Source organism: Chlorocebus sabaeus, chromosome 6 (assembly GCF_047675955.1).
Source record: "Chlorocebus sabaeus isolate Y175 chromosome 6, mChlSab1.0.hap1, whole genome shotgun sequence".
Taxonomy (NCBI): domain Eukaryota; kingdom Metazoa; phylum Chordata; class Mammalia; order Primates; family Cercopithecidae; genus Chlorocebus; species Chlorocebus sabaeus.
The window spans coordinates 25,890,343-25,914,486 of NC_132909.1; the positions used below are offsets into that span (position 1 = coordinate 25,890,343).

The window sequence follows — 24,144 nt, forward strand, 5'->3', positions numbered from 1 at the left end:
TGCAGCTTTAGGGACGATGTTGTGACATATGCTTGCACACCTGTGTGTGATTTAAGGCTTCAGTCTCAGGAAAGTCAGTTAGTTGAAGACTGGAATCATTTTTGGTAAAATATTATAGTGGATTTTATTTTTAAAAGTATATATTTAGTGAGTGCTTAATGTAGAGAGAGTAATTTCTTTTGGCTTTTTTGGTTTTTGTTTTTGGAGACAAGGTCTCACTGTGTCATCCAGGCTGGAGTGCAGTGGCCCAGTCACGGCTCACTGTAGTCTTGAATTCCTGGACTCAAGCAGTCCTCCTGCCTCAACCTCCCGGATATCTGGGACCACAGACGCATGTCACCATGCCCTGCTCATTTTTAAATTTTTATGTAGAGATGGGGTTTCACTATGTTACCCAGGCTGGTCTCAAACTCCTGACCCCAAGCAATCCTCCCCTCAGCCTCCCAAAGGGCTGGGTTTACAAGTATGAGTCGCTGCGCCCAGTAGGGACAGTAATATCTAAGGACAAAGCCTTTGGTGTTAATTTATAACACTCCAAAAGATCTTTTTTTTTTTTTTTTTCTTTTCTCAGACAGAGTCTCACTCTGTTGCCCAGGCTAGAGTGTGGTGGCGTGATCTCAGCTCACTGCAGCCTTTGCCTCCTGGGTTCAAGTGATTCTCATGCCTCAGCCTCCTGAGTAGCTGGGATTATAGGCACCCACCACCACGCCTGACTAATTTTTGTATTTTTAGTAGAGACAGGGTTTCACCAACTTGACCAGGCTGGTCTTGAACTCCTGACCTCGTGATCCACCCACCTCAGCCTCCCAAAGTGCTAGGACAGGTGTGAACCATCACACCCAGCTCAGAAGCTCTTTTAAAGGTCATTTTTATCAGCTGACCCTCATTAGTATTTCCTAATGCCAATAATTGTGTTTTAAGAGGTCTTCTGTGCCAAGTTTTTATCCTTCTCTTTTGATTTTCAGTTTCTAAGCTGACTAAACAACTAATGCTCCTGGAGACGAAAACCCAGGGCCAGGAAAAGGAGCTGGTGGAGAACAGGGAACAGCTGGAGATTTTACGTGCCAAATGCCGAGAACTCAAAACACACTCGGATGGCAAAATCGCAATGGAAGTTCATAAATCAATTGTAAATGAATTAAAAAGGTAAGGATTTAATGTTTTGCCCTTTTTTTTTTTTTTTTTTCCAAGACAGGGTCTTTCTGTGTTGCCCAGCCTGGTCCCAAACTCCTGGGCTCAAGTGATCTGCCCATCCCAGCCTCTCAAAGTTTTGGGATTACAGGCATGAGCCACCATGCCCAGCTGATTTAATGACTTTTCAAGTATAATGAGTCACTCTGCCTGTGGTTATAGGCAGAATGGAGAGAGGTTGCTCAGTTCAGTTCTTTCTGGGTTTCTTCACCTACAGTCATGCACAGCAGAGCGGCACAGGTGTCTGAAAGTGAGAATGGGACTTTTTTTTTTTTTTGAGACGGACTCTCACTCTGTTGCCCAGGCTACAATGCAGTGGTGCAATCTCAGCACACTGTAACCTCCACCTCCTGGGTTCAAGCAATTCTCCTGCCTCAGCCTCCTGAGTAGCTGGGATTACAGGGGTGCATCACCATACCTGGCTAATTTTTGTATTTTTGGTAGAGACGGGGTTTCACCATATTGACCAGGCTGGTCTCAAACTCCTGACCTCAAGTGATCTGCCTGCCTTGGCCTCACCTCCCGAAGTGCTGGAATTACAGGTCTGAGCCATCACACCCAGCCTGACTTTCTTTTTCTTTTAATAACTTTGGTAATAAATGGTAAATTAAAGTAGTGCCTGGCTCTTCTTGAGGGCTGCAGTCTGCACTTTGTGTATGATTTTTTTTTTCATGCTGTTTTGGCCTTAGTAATTTTAGAACCAAAGGCAGTTTAAAATAGTGGAACTGGGCTGAGAGTGGTGCCTCATGCCTGTAATCCCAACACTTTGAGAGGCAGAGGCTGGCAGGTCACTTGAACCCAGAAGTTTGAGACCAACCTGGGCAAAATGGCGAAACCACATGTCTACAAAAAAAAAAAAAAAATGAAAACTACAGGGGCATGCCCACCTGGCCACAATATATTTTTAAGTAAGGAGTTCAGGTTTTAAAACAGCACATAGAAAATGATTACAATTTTATTTTTTAAGAGGTGTGTGTGGCCGGGCGCGGTGGCTCTCGCTTGTAATCCCAGCACTTTGGGAGGCTGAGTTGGGTGGATCACCTGAGGAAAGGAGTTTGAGACCAGCCTGGCCAACCTGGTGAAACCCTGTCTCTACTAAAAGTACAAAACTTAGCCAGGCATGGTGGCAGGCACCTGTAATCCCTGCTACTTGGGAGGCTGAGGCAGGATAATTGCTTAAACCCGGGAGGCAAAGGTTGCGGTGAGCCGAAATCGCACCACTGCACTCCATCCTGGGAGACAAGAGCGAGACTTTGTCTCAAAATAAAAAAGAAGTGTGTGTGTGTGTGTGTGTGTGTGTGTGTGTGTGTGTGTGTAACTAGCCGTAACAGTTTGCCTGGGACTGAGGGGTTTCCCGGGATGTGGGACTTTTAGTGCTAAAACTAGGAATGTCCTAGGCAAGTGAAATGAGTTTGATCATTCTAGTATGTATGTATAAATGTATGTGTTTGTATAATTACATGTGTATGTGTGTGTATATATAATATATATATATACATATTTATGGTATGTATGTAATTGGTAATTGGCCAGTTGGTAATAGTCTGGGTGGGAGGATTGCTTGAGCCTAGGAGTTTGAGATTAGACCGGGCAACATCGTGGGAAAAAAAAAAAAAAAAAAAAAAATATATATATATATATATATATATATAGTGGCTATTTTCTCATGTCAAAAAGAATCTTGTATGTGTATGTGAGAGAGAGATGGTATATATTTATTAACTATGTATAGGAAACATATAATAAATTATATGTATAATTATATATATTTTATAATTTATATATTTTATATAAATTATAAAATTATGGCCGGGCGCGGTGGCTCAAGCCTGTAATCCCAGCACTTTGGGAGGCCGAGACGGGCGGATCACGAGGTCAGGAGATCGAGACCATCCTGGCTAACCCGGTGAAACCCCGTCTCTACTAAAAAAATACAAAAAACTAGCCGGGCGAGGTGGCGGGCGCCTGTAGTCCCAGCTACTTAGGAGGCTGAGGCAGGAGAATGGCGTGAACCCGGGAGGCGGAGCTTGCAGTGAGCTGAGATCCGGCCACTGCACTCCAGCCTGGGCGACAGAGCGAGACTCCGTCTCAAAAAAAAAAAAAAAAAAAAAAAAAAAAAAAAAAAATTATAAAATTATATACGTGTATATATAAAAAATTACATATATACTGTAAGCACATGGAAAAAAGATAGGCAGAATGGGAAAATATTAATAGAAATTATCTTCGGCAGATGAGATTGTGTTTCAACCAGGGTCTTCAAGAGAAGCAACCAATAGGTTAGTGAGAAAGACAGAGTGAGAGAGAGTTCTTTTAAAAATTGGCTCACACAATTGTAGGGGCAGGCAAGTTCAAAATTCATATGGCGGGCCAGCCCATTGGAAACCCAGACAGGATCTCTATCTTACAGTTTTGAGGCAGAACTCCTTCATTGAGAAAGCTGTTTTTGCTCTTAAGGCCTTAGATTAGGCTCACCTACATTATCAAGAGTAAACCTCCTTTATTTAAAGTCGACTGATTGTAAATGTTTTTTTTTTTTTTTTGAGACGGAGTCTAGCTCAGTCGCCCAGGCTGGAGTGCAGTGGCGCGATCTCGGCTCACTGCAAGCTCCGCCTCCCGGGTTCACGCCATTCTCCTGCCTCAGCCTCCCAAGTAGCTGGGACTACAGGTGTCCGCCACCACGCCCGGCTAATTTTTTGCATTTTTAGTAGAGACGGGGTTTCACTGTGTTAGCCAGGATGGTCTCGATCTGCTGACCTCGTGATCCACCCGCCTCGGCCTCCCAAAGTGCTGGGATTACAGGCATAAGCCACCGCGCCCGGCCTGTAAATGTTAATGACATCAACAAAATACTTCACAGCAAAGTCTAGTGTTTGGTCTAACAGCTGGGCACCACAGCTGAGCCAAGGTGACACATAAAATTAACCATCACAATGAGTAATTTTAATTTTTTTTTTCCTTTCTTTTTTGAGACAGTCTTGCTCTGTCACCCGGGCTGGAGTGCAGTGGCGCGATCTTGGCTTACTGCAACCTCCACCTCCCGGGTCCAAGCGATTCTGGTGCCTCAGCCCTGCTTATAGCTGGGATTACAGGCATGTACCACCACATCCAGCTAGTTTTGTATGTTGTTGGCCAGGCTGGTCCTGAACTCCTGGCCTTCAGTGATCTACCTGCCTAGGCCTCCCAAAGTGCTGAGATTACAGGCATGAGCCACCAGCCTGGCCTCTTGTATGTTTTTATATTTCCAAGTGTCCTATTCACTTTTGTAATAAGGGGGGAAAATGTTTTAAACGGTGAGTCTTTCAGTTCAAAATGGTTGACTGGATACACCTATTGGCGTCTGTTTCTCTCCAGCTCCTCCTTCTCCCTCCGTAGCGTTGTTGTGGGGCAACAAATGAGCTAGTGCATGTGAAGCTTGGTGCTTTAGTAAATGCTGGTGATTCCAACTACCGGAGCCCAGTGGTTTTGACTCTACTATTACATGCTGACTGGGCCAGACTCGTGCTTTGCTTTGCTTTTTTGAGATGAGATCTCCCTCTGTCACCCAGGCTGGACTGCAGTGGTGCGATCTTGGCTCACTGCAACCCCCACCTCCTGGGCTCAAGCCAACCTCCATTTCAGCCTCCTAAGTAGCTGGGACCACAGGCACGTGCCATAGCTCCTGACTATTTTTTGTATTTTTATTAGACAGGGTTTCACCATGTTGCCCAGGCTCATCTTGAACTGGGCTCAAACAGTCCGCTCACCTTGGCCTTCCAAAGTGCTGAGATTCCAGGCGTGAGCCACCATATGTCTCCAGACATGTGCTTTTCTATTGCAATAGAGGAAGGAAATTTTTTTTTTTTTTTTTTTTGAGACGGAGTCTCGCTCTGTCGCCCAGGCTGGAGTGCAGTGGCCGGATCTCAGCTCACTGCAAGCTCCGCCTCCCGGGTTTACGCCATTCTCTTGCCTCAGCCTCCCGAGTAGCTGGGACTACAGGCGCCCGCCACCACGCCCAGCTAGTTTTTTGTATTTTTTTTTTTTTAGTAGAGACGGTGTTTCACCATGTTAGCCAGGATGGTCTCGATCTCCTGACCTCGTGATCCACCCGTCTCGGCCTCCCAAAGTGCTGGGATTACAGGCTTGAGCCACCGCGCCCGGCCAAGGAAATATTTTTGAAATCATGTTCATCTTTATAATTTTATGTTTCTCAAACATCTGCTCCAGCGACCGACGTGTTTTTGTGGCTGTGTCATAACTACATAAACATACAGTCATGTACCACATAACAATGCTTCAGTCAACAGTGGACCACATATACGACAGTGGTCCCATACAATTATAATGGGGCCAAAAAATTCCTATCACTTAGTGATGTCATAGCCATTGTAGCATCGTAGAGCAATGCGTTACTCTTGTGTCTGTGGTGATGCTGGTATAAACAAACCTACTGCACTGCCAATCCTGTGAAAGCCTAGCACGTGCAGTAATGGGTGGTGCATAATACTTGATAATGATAATGAGTGACTATGTTACTGGTTTATGTATTTGTCCTACTTTTTATTGTTATTTTAGAATGTACTCCTTCTACTTATGAAAAAATAAAGTTAACTGTAGAACAGGCTCAGGCGGTTCCTTCAGGAGGTGTCCAGAAGCAGGCATCGTTATCACAGGAGGTGAAAGCTCCATGCACGTTACTGCCCCTGAAGATTTTCCAGTGGGATGAGACATGGAGGTGGAGGACAGTGATATTGATCATCCTGCCCCTCTGCAGGCCTAGACTCCTGTGGCATTTGTTCTTCATTTTTTTAAAGAATGTCTAGAAAGTTTTAAACATTTTCTTAATAGAAAAAAACTTGAGAGTAAGAATATAAAAATAGAAAATATTTTTGTACAGCTGTACAGTGTGTGTTTTAAACTGTGTTATTAAAAAGTCAAAAAGTTAAAAAATTAAAAAGTTTGTAAAGTAAAAAGTTACAGTATACTAAAATTAATCTATTATTCAAGAAAAAATTTAAAAAATAATTTAAATGTAGCCTAATTATACAGTATTTAGTCTACGAGAGTATATAGTAATGTCCTCGGCCTTCACATTCACTCATCACTCACTGACTCACCCAGAGCAACTTCTTCCAATCCTGCAAGCTCCATTCATGGTAAGTGCCCTGTATAGGTGCACCATTTTTATCTTTCTTTCTTTCTTTTTTTTTTTTTGAGGCAGAGTCTTGCTCTGTCACCCAGGGGCTGGAGTAGTGCAGTGGCACAATCTCGGCTCACTATAACCTCTGCCTTCTGGGTTCAAGCAATTCTCGTGCCTCAGCCACCTGAGTAGCTGGGATTATCGGAGTGTGCCACTATGCTTGGCTAGTTTTTGTATTTTTAGTAGAGATGGGGTTTCACGATGTTGGCCAGGCTGGTCTTGAACTCCTGGCCTCAAGCATTCTGCCCGCCTCAGCCTCCCAAAGTGTTGGGATTACAGGCATGAGCCACTGCCCCTGGCCTATTTCATCAATCTTGATTGACTGATATTTCATTAGGATATGTGTAGGTGTGGGGGTCTTTTTTTCATTTTCTGCAGTGGGTACCTCTGCAGTGAATCCCCCAAGGTCTTCAGAGGTCTGCAAATGCCCTTCAGCTATTCACTTCTTCCTTTCCGCTGTCTCTCGTATCCTTCTGAGGTTCCTGATGACCTAAGGCTGGACCTCCTGGATGGGTTGTCCACTTCTAGTACCTTTTATCTCCATTTCCCAATCGTTTGTTTCCTTAGTTCTGAGAGGTTCCTCAAATATATCTTTCAGCCCTTGTGATATTTTTAAAATTCTGGTAATCATGTTTAGTCTGGCTCTTACTTAATGGCTATACTTTCTTTTCTCATGGCATTTTGTTCTTTTAAAGCCTCCTTAGTCCTCTGTGTTAACTCAGTTTCCCTTGAGCTTCTCTGCTTATCTGGATCTCTCTTTCATGTTGCAATTTCTTTCACCACACCTAATGATCCTTGTTGCTTGTTCACATCTAGTCATCTGTTCTGATTTTAGGAAGAGGAATTACTGGTACTTGGTGTGTACTGTGTCAGTTGAGGGATTTTCTGCCCTGGTGGTTCCCTGTGCAGGCATCTCCCTGGCTGCTGAGCAGGCCTCTGTGTATATAGATAAGGTGCATGCAATGGTCAGCTTCACTTTAGGATACAGGTCTCCCAAAAGCCAGGATAAAGGCTTCCCTTTGTAGATACAACCTGTCCCCCTAAATCTTTAGCTCTCCCCAAAAGAGTTCGCCAAATTTCCTTAGAGAAGTGGGTTGATACCTTGTTTTTCTCCTACCTTCATCTTGAGTAAGCCCAGCCTTTCTAGAAAATAGTAAAAGCAAAGAGAGCCATCTCTGCTTCCAGGTGTGACCACCAGTCCAACCCAAAGCCAACTGACAGCTCACCAGGAACATGAGCTTGTGCCATTTCCCATGTCACTGTTCCTTCCACGCAGGGTTGCCAATGGGTAGAGGAAGCAAGACAAAATACCCATCATTTGCCTTCCTTTCAACCAGGGTAGGTGAAAGAACACATACATGCCACACCTCAAGGCTTGCCCTGCAGAGGTTCAATAAGCCTTTTTATCCCTGCACAAAAATCTCGTCCTCATGACCTCACCTTTGCCTGAGGCATAACCCTTTCCCAAACTCCTCCCCAGACATTCCGCCAGTGTGAGCGCTGGTTCAGCAGCTGCTTTGCTGATAAATCAGTGTGTATTCTGCATGTGGCCTATCTCTATTATGATGCCAGCATGGGAAGGGGCTGCCTAGTGGAGGCTGTCGAGGGCACTTCTACTCCCTTGAGCCTCACTCCAAGGTGTCCTTGGCTTCCGTAGCCAAAACAAAAACGCTCAATTTCCTACTCCTCATTTTGTCTATTTTTCTACTAGGTCTCCATGGAATCCACATATTCTAGCTCTGATGAATTCCTGCCCCTCTCCATGTTATAAATTCTCTCTCCAAACACCGCCCCTTCCATGGGAGAGCCCACTAGGGTCACATACCCGGCCCCATCCTTCTCATTCGTCTACCCTTGACCCACCTGTGAACTCTGTGCCCAAAGCCGCTGAACCAAAGCCACCATAAAGGCTTTCCCTCCCCAGCCAGTTCATTCTGAGCCACAAAAGTCTTTCTCCAATCTCCACTACAAAAAGATTTGGTGGCATCTTTGTTATTTTAAAATGGTCATTTCTCCTCCTGCCTTCACCATTAGTGACTTCTTTTTAAACTTTTTATACCTTCTTTACTTACATCTAGGGGGCTATCAGAACACAATCGTGTGTCACTTAATGGGGATACGTTCTGAGAAACTCATCATTATGTGATTTCGTCATTGTGTGGGCATCACAGTGTACTCACACAAAGCCACATGGCATAGCCTCCTGCACACCTGGGCTAGATGCTGGAGCTGTTTGCTCCGAGGCTACACACCTGCACAGCATGTCACTGTACTGAACACTGCAGGCAACTATAAACCAATGGTAAGTATTCGTGTATCTAAACATACCTAAACAGAAAAAGTACAGTCAAAATACAGTAGAAAAGAAAAATGGGGCTGGGCACGGTGACTGATGCCTGTAATCCCAGCACTTTGGGAGGCCGAGGCAGGTGGATCAGTTGAGGGGCTAATTTTTAAGTATTTCTGTAGAGGTGGGGTCTTGCTGTGTTGCCCAGGTTGGTCTTAGACTGCTGGCCTCAAGTGACCCTCCTGTCTTGGCTTCCCAAAGTGCTGGGATTATAGGCATGAGCCACCACGCCTGGCCCCTGGTCTTTATTCCTTAAAGCACAGGTCGTAAAAGTGTTTCGTTTCATCTGGAAGGGTTTTAAGAAAGTCCTGGGGTGAGACCAGGTGCAGTGACTCACACCTGTGATCCCAGCACTTTGGGAGGCCAGGGCAGGAGGATCTCTTGGGTCCAGGAGTCTGAGACAGAGAAGCTCCAAAATTTCTTCAGGGAACTACAAAACATGACATAGTGGATTTGAAAAAGAAACAAATAGAATTTTTATAACTGAAACACACAATAGCCAAAATTAAGAATTCTTACTCTTAAAGATGTTCTGTTTATATATATAATATGTATATATATTTATATAAGTAAATATTAGTATTTATACATAAATATTTATATATATATATATCTATATATGAGGATAATAAGATGGAGAGAGACTTGCAATCAGGAGGACTGCGTTAGATACAGTGTTCAAGGGAGGCCCCTGAGGAGGAGATGGTTGATTCCAGGCAGGATGCCTGAGAAGCAAGAAGAAAGTAAAATGAAAGTAAATGGTAGTGGTAAATATATAGATAAATATAATGAACATTGAGTCTTTAAAATGGTAATATCTTTGGGGATTTAAGAATACATAAAATTAAAAGGCACAACAATAATAACATATAATCAGGCACAAAGCACATGGAGTTTGTGTTCTAAAGTCTTTATATCATTCAGAAGAGGATAAAAGTGTTGACTAATCTTATAATTTGAAAATATGCATGATGAAATTTCTGGAAACAATGTATATAACTTTTAAACTAGTATGGAGATAAAAAGAATCATAAAAAATAATCCAAATAAGAGCAGGAAAATGAAAGGTAGGCAAGGGGAGAATAGGAAACAAAAAGTAAAATGTTAGATTACAAAAAGTAAAAAGTAGATTTAAAACCAAACATACCATTTAGATACACTAAATGGACAAAATACTCCAGTTAAAAGACAAAGAATGTCACTGTGTAAACTAAAGCACAGCTGTGTTGTCTTTAAGATGTATGTCCCAAGCATAAGGATTGAGAAAGGTCAAAAGTAAAAGGGCAGGAAAAACAGTACTACTCAAGTACAAACCAAAACAGAGATGGTAAATCTTAATCTCTAACAAGGTAGATGTTAGTGTAAAAAATACTACTTAGGCCAGGCGTGGCGGCTCAGCCCAGAGGTTCAAGACCAGCCTGGGTAACAGGGAGACCTTGTCTCTGCAAAAAATTTAAAAATAAACTGGGTGTGATGGCTCACTGTCTGTAATCCCGGTTACTCAGGAGGCTGAGGCAGGAGGATGACTTGAGTCCAGGAGTTTGAAGCTTCACTGAGCAGTGATCACACCACTGCACTCTAGCCTGGGCAACAGTGTGAGACCCTGTCTCAAACAAAACAAACAAAACAAAAATGCTAAGCAAAGAGGATGATTCATAAAGATAAAAGGCTCAACTTACCAAGTAGAATTCATACAAATTTAAATTTGTGTGCACCTAGAAATAATTTATGTCAATACATTTGAAAATTTAGATGAAATAGTCAAATTCTTGAAAACTTACCTTAAAACTGACTCAAAAAGAAAAAGAATACCTGAATAGTCCTCTAATCATTAAAAGAATTGAATTAAAAAAATCTTCCCTTGAAAACTCCAGGCCTAGATACCTTCACTAGAGAGTTCTAAAAATATTCAAGGAAGAAATAATTTCAGTCTTACATAAACCTTTCTAGAAACAGAAAAAGAATTAATGCTCCTTAATCTAATGAGGTTAGTATAACCTTGACACCAAAACCCAACAGTGATAGTATAAGAAAAGAAAATTGCTTTTCATTTCACTTATGAATGTAGATGTAAAACTTCTATTAAATTCTAACATTCTAAAGTTCTATTAAAAAATAAAACTACAAAAAAGATCACACCAATTGGTGAAATGTCGAAAGCTTTCCTATTGAGATTGGAAACAATACAAGGTTGTCCTCTGACAACATTAACAGCACTGGCTACCGAGTGGTAACTGACACACGTGGCATGAAAAACTTAGAAGGTTTGGAAAAAGGAAAACAATAGTGTCATTATTCATAAATGATATAATTCTATCTGTAGAAAACAAATCTACAAATCATTAAAAATAGTAAGATATTTTAGCCAAGTTGTTCAAAACAGAAAATTATAAAAATTAATTGTATTTCTTTGTAGGAAAAAAACATGTAGAAAATGGTATTTGGGGCTGAGCACGGTGGCTCATGCCTGTAATCCCAGCACTTTGGGAGGCCGAGGCAGGCGGATCATGAGGTCAAGAGATCGAGACTATCTTGGCCAACATGGTGAAACCCTGTCTCTACTTAAAATACAAAAATTAGCTGGGGGTCGTGGCGCAGACCTGTAATCCCAGCTACTTGGGAGGCTGAGACAGGAGAACCACTTGAACCTGGGCGGAGGTTGCAGTGAGCGGAGATCGTGGCACTGCACTACAGCCTAGCAACAGAGCAAGACTCCATTTTTTAAAAAAAAGATATTTTGAAAACTAAGGTAATGATAGGCTATCATGATGAGAAAAAATTTTTTTAATGAAAAGGAAGGAAGGAACCGTTGACAAAGCTTCACAAATAGGTGTGAAAAGATTTACAGTACTTCTGTTGGGAAAATTATGAAACTTCATTGATTACATGATTTCACTCGGTGAAGAATTCCAAGCCGACAGATTTTTGGTAGTGTGTGGGTTTTTTCCATTCAGTTTTAAAGATGCTGGCTGTTCATAGGCTTTTGGCTTGCATCATTTATGATGAAAATCTGCTGTCAGTTATCTGTATTCTTCTGAAGATAACGTTTCTCTGAGGCTACTTTTAAGAATTTTTCATTGTCACTGGTTTTCAGCATTTTAACTGGGATATGTCTTAGCATGGTTTCTTTCTTTCTTTCAGACCCTTTTTTACACAGGGTCTGGCTCTGTTGGACAGGCTAGAGTGCAGTGGTGTGGTCACTGCTTGCCCAGCCTCGACCTCCTGGGCTCAAGTGATCCTCCTGCCTCAGCCTCTCAAGTAGCTGGGACTACAGGCATGTGCCACTGCTCCCAGCTAATTTTTAAATTTTTTGTAGAGACAGAGTCTCATTATGTTGCCCAGGCTGGTCTCAAACTCCTGGCCTTGAGGGAGCCTCCTGCCTTGGCCTCCTGAAGTGCTGGGATTACAGTGGGGGGCTCCACACCTGGGCAGCATGGTTTCTTTACTCTCCATGAAGTTCATTCAGCTTCTTGGGGCTACCAATGTTTATTTTTCATCAAGTTTGGAAATCTCTTTTGGCTATTATTTCTTGAATGTTCTCTTCTGTTTTTCCCTCGCACCTCTCCTGGACCGCTTGATGTTGTCCTGTTGATTGTTCTGTTCACTCTTTGCCCACACTTGTTTCTCTCTGGGCTTCAATCAGACAGTGTCTATTACTATGTCTTCAATTTCACAAATCTTGTATCCTTCTACAATCTAATCTGCTGTTAGTCCCATGCAATATATTGTTCACTTCGCATAATGATTTTTCCCATCTCTGTAAGAAAGATCCATTTGAGTCTTTTTTTGTATTCTCCATCTCTGTCCCCAGCATGCTGTTTTTCTCTTCTTTCTCAAATGTAGGAGCATGTTTTTCTAAAAACGTTTGTTTGCCAATGCCATCATCTCTTTCACTTCCGGATCTGTTCTGTTGATTTTTTTCCCCTCCTGATCATGGATCGTATTTTATTGCCTATTCTCATGCTTGACTGAGTGCTGGATGGTGTAGATTTTATGTTGCAGGATGTTAGACTTATTGCATTGCTTTAAATAGTGTTAGATTTCATTCTGGTGCACACTTAAGCCACTAGATAATTGTTGGATTCTTTATTTTTTTACTTTCTTTTCTTTATTTTCTTTTTCAATTTTTTTTTTTTTTTTTTTTTGTAGAAACAGGGTCTTGTTATGTTGCCCAGGCTGGTCTTGAGGTCCTGGGCTTGAGCAATCCTCCCACCTCAGCCTCCCAAAGTGCTAGGATTACAGGCATGAGCCACTGCTAAGACAGTAACACTCCTTTAAGGATTCTATCCGATATCTCTTATTATAAGGTCTTTCCATTCTGACTGGTGGGTGCATGAACTATTTCTCATTATTTGTGTGTGTCAGAAATTGTTCTGCCTACTGTTTGTAGTGTTTCTTTCCTCGGCTTTAGGCAGTTTCCTCTTACACACGGACAGATCAGTACTCAGCCAAAGACCCCTCAAGATCTCCAGAGCCCTTTCTCCCTCTGTGAAACGCCCTCTGCCCTGCTCTGGAGATTCCAGCTGCCTTGACCTCCCTGCTCTTGGATCGCTGGCTCCTGGGCTCAGCAGGTGTCTACCAGACAGGAAGGTGGAGGGAGCAGTTGCAGCACTCACCTTGTTTTCCCTTCCCTTCAGGATCACAGTCCTGCCTCGCCTGTTGTCCAAAGTCTGAAAACTGTGGTTTCTTCTGTTTTGCCTGGTTTTCTAGCTGAGGGTAAATCTGGTCTCTGTAACTCTATCTTGGCTGCAAGCAGAAGTCTTGGTATTTTCAACATTCTTCTTTAACCTTTTATCGTTAATCCAGTTCAACAATTTATCCAATAAAATAATAGTTAAGTAAATTTTCAGTGAAAGAAATGAATCCTGGATTTTGTATGTTTTACAGTTATAGTTGACAAACCTTAAAATCATACATTGTTGTGTATTTCTGCTGTGCTAGCAAAGGATGCAGCCCCTATCCCAAGTTACTCTCTATGCAAATTTGGTAACACCCAAGCTGTTGTTCAACAAAATAAGGGCCCCTTTGTTCTTTGTTCCTTTTGTCTTAAAAACATGTATTTATAATTACATTATTATGGAAAAAATTGTTTTAGCAGGTTTTTTTTAAAATCTGGCATTTATAACCATGTAAAAAATAGAATTATCTTAGATTTTTTTTGGAAGGAATAGTGTGTACACACAGAGAGAGAGAGAGAGAGAGAAACAGAAACAGAGAGAGACAGAGACATAAGCCAAAACCGTGGGAGAAAAAGAGGTTAGAGGTTAAATCATCACCATCAAAGAAGTGTGTGGCCAGGTGTGGCTCATGCCTGTAATCCCAGCTCTTTGGAAAGCTAAGGCAGGAGGATCACTTGAGCCCAAGAGCTCAAAACCAGCCTGGGCAACATAGTGAGACCTCATCTTTACAAAAATTACAAAAATTAGCCAGCCATTGTGTGTGCCTGTGGTCTCAGCAACTTGGGAGGCTGAGGTAGGAGGATCGCTTGAGTCCAGAAGTTCGAAGCTGCAGTGAGCCGTGATTGTGCCACTACACTCCAGCCTGGGTGACAGAGTGAGACCTGTCCCACACAGACACACACGCAGTGTGTGCCCAGCCACGCCCTCTCTCCTATGGTCTAGCAGCTTGGTCCCAGGTCCTCTAGGGCCCAGGATTCGGAGATGTTTCCACAGAGGCCTTCCAAGTGACCCACCCAGAGACTGGAGGGCTGGGCTGTTATCACTCATCTGCCTCATTGTGTGACTGCCCCATTTTAGCTTCATTGTGCTGAATACAAGCCTGTAATGTTTTTGTCCTTCAGCCAGTTACAGAAGGAAGAAGAGAAAGAAAGGGCTGAGATGGAGGAATTGATGGAGAAGCTGACAGTCCTGCAAGCGCAGAAGAAGAGCCTGCTGTTAGAGAAGAACAGCTTGACAGAGCAGAACAAAGCACTGGAAGCCGAACTTGAAAGAGCACAGAAAATCAATAGGTTTGTATCTTTTTTTCCTTTAAGTTGCTTTTATTTTCAATAGTTAAAAAAGACAAATGGGTTGGGTGCAGTGGCTCACTCCTGTAATCCCAGCACTTTGGGAGGCTGAGGCAGGTGAATCATTTGAGGTCAGAAGTTTAAGACCAGCCTGGCCAGCATGGCAAAACCCCATCCCTACTAAAAATACAAAAATTAGTCAGGCGGTAGTAGCATGCACCTGTAGTCCCAGATACTCGGAAGGCTGAGGCAGGAGAATCGTTTGAGCCTGGGAGGCGGAGGTTGCAGCGAGCCGAGATCACGCTACTGCACTCCAGCCTGGGCGACAGAGTGAGACCCTGTCTCAAAAAAGAAAAAAGACAAATGAAGAATATTCTATTTCATTTATTTTAATCTTTTTCTAATAGTCGCTATAAAACTTTTCTGTTTCGAAATTACTGGATATCAGACTATAATAAGTATTGTTTCTGTTAACCAGTGTTAACCAACATTTCTCAAGTCTGTAATTCAAATATGGTTAAGAGTCATATGATAACCTTAAGACTCAAAGTTCTAGGAGCTCTTTCCTAACCATTTCCTAAAAGTCTACTTTGGAATTTCTGGATATTTTTTTCAAAAGTGCCTTTTAGAACATGAGCCAGATAGTTAATAGAATAATACTTAATGAGCCTATGGGCCAGGTGCGGTGGCTCACGCCTGTAATCCCAGCACTTCGTGAGGCTGAGATGGGCAGCTTGCTTGAGGTCAGGAGTTCAAGACCAGCCTGACCAACATAGAGAAACCCTGGCTACTTAAAAAAAAAAAAAAAAAAAAAAAAAAAAAAATATATATATATATATATATATATATATATAGAGAGAGAGAGAGAGAGAGAGAGAGAGAATGAGAGAGAGAGAGAGAGAAAATTAGCTGGGTGTGGTGGCACATGCCTCTAATCCCAACTACTCAGGAGGCTGAGGCATGAGAATCACTTGAACCTGGGAAGTGGAGATTACAGTGAGCCATAATCATGCCACTGCACTCCAGCCTGGGCCACAGAGCAAGACTGTGTCTCAAAAAAAAAAAAAAAAAAAAGAGCCTATTCATTGTTAGACATTTGGAACTCCTCTTACTAACTTAAGTTGGGCTCACCAGTTATGCTTGGTTTCAAATTCAGTTACTTCTTCTCACCTTGAAACTTCATAGAAGATTTAGGTTGCTGAAGAATAATATTGAAATGCTACCATACTTGCCTTTTTTGTAATACGGTTATTCACCATGCCCTAGCCATGTAAACTAATGGGTTTTTATTCTACCATTTGGGGTAACTCTCTAGGAAATCTCAAAAGAAGATTGAGGTCCTCAAAAAGCAGGTGGAAAAAGCCATGGGGAACGAAATGTCTGCTCACCAGTACCTGGCAAACCTTGTTGGCCTGGCAGAAAATATAACCCAGGAACGTGACAGTCTTATGTGTTTGGTAAGTTTCCTGAAGGTTACATCAAGTAAACTGCAAGTTAATATGCAAATGTGATTTTAAGAGTATTTTTTAAAATGATCTATTAAAAGCTTTATCCAGGCACTCCCTGACTTATGATGGAAGGTTCGACCTAGGAATTTTCGACTTCATGACGTATTTATTGGGAAGTAATCTTATTATAAATTGAGGAGCTCCTTACAAATTATAATGAAGTTACCATTTATACTGAATGCCCATTGCTTTTACACCATTATAAAGTTGAAAAAATGTAGATTGAACCATCGTAAGTTGGGAACCATCTGCTGTAAAGCCAGGATTAAATGCATTAAATGCATTTTTGATATACAGTTTGTTCGACTTATGATGGGTTTATCAGGATGTAGCCCTGTTGTAAGTCGAGAACCATCTGTATTTTAAAATTTCAACTGTATTGCCCTGGCATGGTGCTGTGTGCCTGTAGTACCAGCTACTCAGGAAGCTGAGGCAGGAGGATCATTTGAGCCCAGGAATTCAAGACCAGCCTGGGTAACATAGTAAGATCCCATCTCTACAAAAACAATTTAAAAATTAGCCGGTCGTGGTGGCATGCACCTGTAGTCTTAACTACTCAGGAAGCTGAGGTAGGAGGTTCATTTGAGTGTGGGAGTTGAAGGCTGCAGTGAGCTATGACTGTACTACTGGACTGCAGCCTGGTAAACAGAGCAAGACCCTATCCCTAAAAAAAAAAAGAAAAAAAAAAAAAAAAGAAAATGCTAAGAAACCAGTCTTGAGATACCATTCTCAAAAAATGTTACAAATCATTTTTTTCTTTTTAAACAATTCTTTTTATTAATGCATAATATTTTTACATTTAAAAAATATTTTAAATATATTTACATACACATGGGGGAGGTACATGTGATATTTTGTAACGTGCATAGAATGCATAACGATTAAGTCAGGTGTTTGGGCTATCCATCACCACAAGCATTTATCTTTTTTTGGAAGACGGAGTCTCACTCTGTCACCCAGGCTGGAGTGCAGTGGCATGATCTCGGCTCACTGCAACCTCCGCCTCCTGGGTTCAAGACTTTCTTGTGCCTCAGCCTCCCGAGTAGCTGGGATTACAGGCGCATGCCACCACACCTGGCTAAGTTTTGTATTTTTAGTAGAGACAAGGTTTTGCCACGTTGGCCAGGCTGGTCTTGAACTCCTGGCCTCAAGAGATCTGCCCACCTCGGCCTCCCAAAGTGCTGAGATTACAGGTGTGAGCCACCGTGCCTGGCTGAGCATTTATCATTTCCGTGTGTGGAGAATATTTCAAGTCCTCATTGCTAGCTATTTTGAAATATACAATACATTGTTGTTAACTTTAGTCAACCTACTATGCTGTCGAACATTAGAACTTATTTCGTCTATCTAACTGTATGCTTATACCATTTAAGCAACCTCTCTTCATTCTGCCCCCTGCCCCCACAGCCCCCCACAAACACACCCATACCCGCATGCATCCTAGCCTCTGGTAGCTATCATTATAATCTCTACCTCCTTGAGGTCAACTTTTTTAGCCCCCACATATGAATGAGTACATGCCATATTTATCTTTCTGGGTCTGGCTTATTTTACTTAACATAATGGCCTCTAGTTCCATCCATGTTGCTGTAGATGACATGGTTTTGTTCTTTTATATGGCCAAATAATGTTTCATTGTGTAAATAGAGCATATTTTCTTTACTTAATTCCTTGCCTGTGAATAAATACCCAGTAGTTGGATTGCTGGATCGTTTGGTAATTGTTTTTAGTTTTTTGAGGAACCTCCATAGTGTTTTCCATAATGGCTGTACTAATTTACATTCCCACCAACAGTGTATGAGGATCACTTGAGTCCAGGAGTTTGAGACCAGCATGGGCAAGATAGGGAGAACCTGTCTCCACAAATAATGAAAAACTTAGCCAGGCATAGTAGTGCATGCCTGTGGTTTCAGCTACTCAGTAGGCTGAGGAAGGAGCCTAGGAGGTCAATGATGCCACTGTACTCCAGCCTGGGTGATAGAACAAGACCTTGTCTCAATTTTAAAAAGGAAAAGAAAAAAAATTTCAGGACCCTCTAAATGTATTACGCGAATGGGGAAGTTAAGCCCTGGAGACTGAGTGATGTAGCTTGTTTGCTATTCTGCTTCTTATAGATGAGTTCTCTTCCTCGTTGCTGTTGTTTTGTAAATGACTAGGAGAGACCAGAGACCAGACCTTCTCCTCCTTCCAGTCACTCATCTATAAAGATGAACAGCTTCCTTTATTGTTCTGTACCTAAGACTAGATGGCACCCATGATCCCATGACTGTTACATCTTCAATGTGGAATGTTAAATATACCTTTCCTGAAAGAAAAAGACTGCCTCAACTAATTAGATTGTTGTAACAATGCATTCAGTCTTACATAGAAAGACGCTGAAATTCTGTTAAGCTTTCCTACATGTGGTCCTATTAGCAATCCCAAACTTGTACACTTCAGAATACAGACTTGTGTTCTTTGGAATCTACTTCCTGGGTGGCCTGTTCTCAAACTTTGTGCTTGAATAAACCCTCTTTAAACTAGATTCTGACCCTTTTGATTATTTTAGGTTGACATCAGCATCTGTTATTTTTTGTCTTTTTAATAGTAGCCATTCTAACTAGAGTAAGATGATATCTCATTGTGGTTTTGATTTGCATTTCTCTGATGATTTGTGATGTTGACCATTTTTTTATATGCCTGTTGCCCATTTGTATGTCTTCTTTTGAGGAATGTCTATTTAGATCCTTTGCCACTTTTTAATGGAATTTGTTTGTTCGTTTGTTTGTTTGCTATTGAGTTGTGTTCCTTTAAAAAAAGAGAGAGAGAGAGAGAGAGAGAGAGAAAATTGAGTTCCTTGTATATCCTGGGTATTAGTCTCTCGCTGAATGAATATTTTGCAAGTATTTTCTCTTATTCAACAGGTTGTCTCTTCATTCTATTGATTGTTTCCTTTGCTGTGCAGAAGCTTTTTAGTTTAATATTGTTCCATTTGTCTATTTTTGTTTTTGTTGCCTGTACTTTTGGGGTCTTAGCCATAAAATTTTTACCTAAAGTCCTGGAGTGCTTCCTTTATGTTTTCTTCTAGTAGTTTTATAGTTTTGGGTTTTACATTTAAGTCTTTAATCCATTGCGAGTGGATTTTTTGCATATGATGAGAAATAGAGATCTAGTTTCCTTTTTCTGTATATGGATGTCCAATTTTCCCAGCACCATGTATTGAAGAGGGTGTCCTTTCCCGAGTGTATGTTCTTGGTGCCTTTGTTGAAAAGCAGTTGGCAGTAAATATGTGGGTTTGTTTCTGGGTCTCTGTACTGTTCCATTGGCCAATGTGTCTGATTTTGTACTGATACTGTGCTGTTTTGGTTACTACAGACTTGTAATATATTTTGAAGTCAGGTAGTGTAATACCTCCAGCTTTGTTCTTTTTGCTCAGAACTAGTTTGCCTTTTCAGGCTCCTTTTTGGTTCCATATGTATAATGTAGGATTGTTTATTCTATTTCTGTGAAAATTGTCACTGATGTTTTGATAAGGATTGCACTGAATCTACTGATTGCTTTGGGGAGTCTGGTCATTTTAATGATGTTAGTTCTTTGAATCCATGATCATGGGATGTTTTTCCATTAGTTTGAGTCAGCTTCATTGTCTTTCATCAGTGTTTGTATTTTTCCTTGTAGAAATCTTTAACTTTCTTGGTTAAATTTATTTCTAGGTATTTTTTTTTTTGTAGCTATTATAAATGGGATTGCTTTCTTGGTTTCTTTTTCAGGGAGTTCATTATTGGTGTATAGAAACACTACTGACCTTTATACGTTGATTTTGTGTTCTGCAACTTTACTGAACTTTTTTTTTATCAGATCTAAGAGTCGTTTGGTGAAGTCTTTAGTTTTTTCTAAATATAAGATCGTGTCATTGGCAAAGAGAAACAATTTGACTTTCTCTTTTCTAATTTGGATGACTTGTATTTCTTTCTCTTGCCTGACTGCTCTCTCTAGGACTTCCAGTACTGTGCTGAGAAAGAGTGGTAAAAGTAGGCATCCTTAACTAGTCTCAGTTTTGAGAGGAAAGGCTTTTAGCTTTTCCCTACTTGGTATGATGTTAGCTGTGGGTTTGTCATATATGGCCTTTCTTATGTTAGGTATGTTCCTTCTATGTCTAGTTTATTAAGTGTTTTTATCATGAAGGGATGTCGAATATTTATCCAATTTTTTTCTGTGTCCATTGGTGTGCTCATATGGTTTTTATCCTTCATTCTGCTGATGTGATCTATCATGTTTATTGATTTGTGTATGTTGAACTGTCTTTGCATCTCTTGATCCCACTTGATCATGGCGTACTATTTTTTTGATGTGCTGTTTAATTTAGTTTGCTAATATTTTGTTGAGGATTTTGCATCTGTGTTCATTAGGGATATTGGCCTGTAATTTTCTTTTTTTATTGTGGCCTTGTCTGGTTTTGGTATCAGGGTATTGCTGGCCTCAAATAATTAGAGAGAATTCCTTCCTCTTCAATTTTTTTGGAATAGTTTGGGGAGAATTTGTATTAGTTCTTCTTTGTAAGGTTTGTAGAATTTGGCAGAAAAACCATCTGGTCCTGGACTTTTCTTTGTTGGGAAACATTTTATTAATGATTCAATCTCATTATTTGTTATTGGTCTGTTCAAGTTTTCTTTTTCTTCCTAATTCAATCTTGGTATTGTTGTCGATGGGCCAGTTCAGGTTCTTGACTTCACTGCACAAAAGAATTTGAGAGCTAGTCCAAAGTAAGAGCAGGTGAAGAAGTCTATTGCAAAGCAAAAGTCACTCTGAGAGACAGAGGAAGAGACAGACCCTAATATTTTAAGGGAATGCCCTTTACAGGAGCTGTGCATGCATGTTCATAAAGTATTGGTGAGGTCAAGTGTGCAAAGGTGGTTAAAATGAGGAAAAGGTCACTGTAAGCTAAATTCAGCTAAACCTTGTGCCTGGCTGTGCATGCAGGACCCTTGAGAAGTCTTTAGCCCTGCCCAAGCAGGAATTGGTAGTTAATAGCTTCTTGGGCTTTTGGTGTTAATTGGCTGGAGATTGGGGAAGCTACATTATGATTAAGGGATTTTTGTTCTTTTTCCTAGGCCATATCAGACCTAGGAACGTGGGTATCAGGTATCAGGGTATCAGGAACGTGTAACCACCTGGTAGTTGGCTGGGATCCTGTGGGACTACTTATCTTGCAAAAGAGTTAGGTGCTGACATGCAAGAATGCACATGAAAGGAGCCCACTGTGAAAGGAGCATGCGGGGCTTCACTAAAGAGGACAAGTCAGTATGGTCTCCTAACTTTACTGATCCTGCCTCTGTAGGTTGTATGTTATCCAAAAATATATCCATTTTCTCTAGGTTTTCAGTTTATTAGCAGTGGCTTTTCACTGTGTTGCCCAGGCTGACCTTGGACGTCTGGATTCAAGCAATCCTCCTGCCTCAGCCTCCTGCATCCCTGGGACTATAAGAACATTTCACCCTGCCTCACTTAGTTCTGCTCTGATCTTTATTTTTTCTTTCTCTCTACTAATTTTAGGTTCTATTTGTTCTTGTTTATCTAGTTCCTTGAGGGTACATCATTAGGTTATTTGAAATATTTCCACTTTTGTGATGCAGGTATTTATTGCTATAAACTTTGCTCTTAGCATTGCTTTTGCTGTATCCCCTAGGCTTTGGTATGTTGTGTTTGGTATGTTGTGTTTCAGTTTTCATTTGTTTCAAGAAATTTTTGATAGCCTTCTTAATTTCTTCATTGACCCAATCATTGTTAAGGAACATGTTGTTTAATTTTCATATGTTTGTACAGTTTCCAAAGTTCCTCTTGTTATTGCTTTCTAGTTTTAGTCCACTATGGTCTGAGAAGATACTTGATACGACGTCAGTATTTTTAAATTTGTTGAGCTTGCTTTGTGGCCTAACACACATTGTGTACTAGAGAATGTTGTATATGCTGATGAGAAGAATGTGTATTCTGCAGTTATTGGATGAAATAAATGTTTTGTAAATGTCTATTAGGTCATTTCATCTAAAGTGCAGTTAAATTCAGTGTTCCTTTGTTAGTTTTCTGTCTCGGTGACCTGATTGCTGAGAGTAGGGTGGTGAAGTCCCCAACTATTATTGTATTGTAATCTATCTCCCCTTTTAGATCTAATAATATTTGTTTTATATACCTGGATGCTGTGGTGTTGGGTGCATACATGTTTAGAATGTGTCCTCTTATTGAATTTATTCCTTTATTATTATAATATGTCTTTCTTTTCACAGTTTTTGACTTAAAGTTTGTTTTATTTGATACAAGTATAGCTACTCCTGCTTGTTTTTGGTTTCCTTTTGCATGGAATATTTTTTTCATCCCTTTACTTTTAGTCTGTATGGATCTTTACAAGTGAAACGTGTTTCTTGTAGGCAGCACATAGTTGGATCATGTTTAAAAAATTTTTTTTTCTAATATCCATTCAGCCAGTCTGTATCTTTTAAGTGGAAAATTTAATTAATTTACATTCAAGGTTACTATCAACATGCAAGGACTTATTCCTGTTATTTTGTTGATTGTTTTCTGGTTGTTTTGTGTATCATTTGTTCCTTTTATTTATCTCATTCTATAGTGGTAACATTTGCGTTCTTTTCTCTTCCTTGTTTGTGTGTGCTTGCTCTACCAGTTAGTTTTATCATTTTATGTGTTTTCATGATAGTAGATATTGTCCTTTCAATTCCCACTGTAGGACTCCCTTAAGCATTTCATGAAGGATGAGTCTAGTGGTGACAAATTCTCTCAGTGTTTGCTTATCTGTAAGTCTTTATTCCTTCTTCATTTATGAAGGATAACTCTACTTGGTATAGTATTCTTGGCTGGCTGACAGGTTTTTGTTTTTTTTTTTTTTCTTTTCTTTCATCCCTTTGAATATATCATCCCATTCTCTCCTGGCCTGTAAGGTTTCTTCTGAGAAATACACTATTAGCTGGGCACAGTGACTCACGCCTATAATCCCAGCACTTTGGGAGGCTGACACGGGCAGATCACCTGAGGTCAGGAGTTCAAGACCAGCCTGGCCAACATGGCAAAACCCTGTCTCCACTAAAAATGCAAAAATTAGCTGGGTGTAGTGGTGCATGCCTGTAATCCCAGCTACTTGAGGGGCTGAGGCCAGAGAATTGCTTGAACCTAGGAGGTGGAGGCTACAGTGAGCTGAGATCATGCCACTACACTCCAGCCTGGGTGACAGAGCAAGACTCCATCTCAAAAAAAAAAAAAAAAGAAAAGAAAAAAGAAAAGACACATGCCATTAGTCTTATGAGAGTTTCTCATATGTAAATAGACTTTATACACACACACACACACACACACACACACACATATATATTTAGAATTGTGTGTTTGACTTTTGATGGTTTGACTGTAATATTATGGGGAGAAGACCTTTTTGGGAATATGAGCTTCGTGTGTCTGGATTTCTAAATCTCTTGCTAGACTTGGAAAGTTTTCAACTGTTACTTTGTTGAATGGGTATTTTTATGCCATTAAACTCCTTTTCACCCCTTGGAACACCAGAAGGCAGGCTTCATTTTTTGTTTAAATTCTTCTCTCTTTCCTTTGCTCCTTCTCTTTCTTTGTCTCCCTCTCTCTCTCTCTCTCTCTCTTTTTCTCTCTCTCTCTCTCAGTCTCTGTCTCTGTCTCCCTCTCTCTTTCATTTCACTGAGTATTTCAAAAGCAGAAGAAATTCTTTCTCTTGCTTGATCTAGTCTATTGTTGAAGCTCTCAATTGTATTGTTTATTTTATTCATTGAATTCTTCAGTTCCAGGATTTCTGTTTAGTTCTTTTTTATATCTATCTTGTTGGCGAAATCCTCATTCATATCCTAAATTGTTTTTCTGGTTTCTTTACAGTGTTTATTTGTGTTCTGTTGTATTTCAGTGAGCTTCTTTAATATCATTATTTTAAATTCTCCTTCAGGCATTT

The 24,144-nt window shown here is 40.7% G+C and overlaps 1 protein-coding gene across 4 annotated transcripts in view; it reads left to right on the forward strand.

Annotated features, from left to right (window-relative positions):
• CEP89 (centrosomal protein 89) overlaps window positions 1-24,144 on the forward strand; it is a 93,811-nt gene that overhangs the window by 57,225 nt on the left and 12,442 nt on the right. For all 4 annotated transcript variants that reach the window (XM_007996221.3, XM_007996219.3, XM_007996217.3 and 1 more), the window contains 3 exons: window positions 966-1,146; window positions 14,518-14,685; window positions 15,998-16,139. In XM_007996221.3, the coding sequence (XP_007994412.3) occupies window positions 966-1,146; window positions 14,518-14,685; window positions 15,998-16,139 (491 nt within the window). The remainder of the gene's footprint in view (window positions 1-965; window positions 1,147-14,517; window positions 14,686-15,997; window positions 16,140-24,144) is intronic.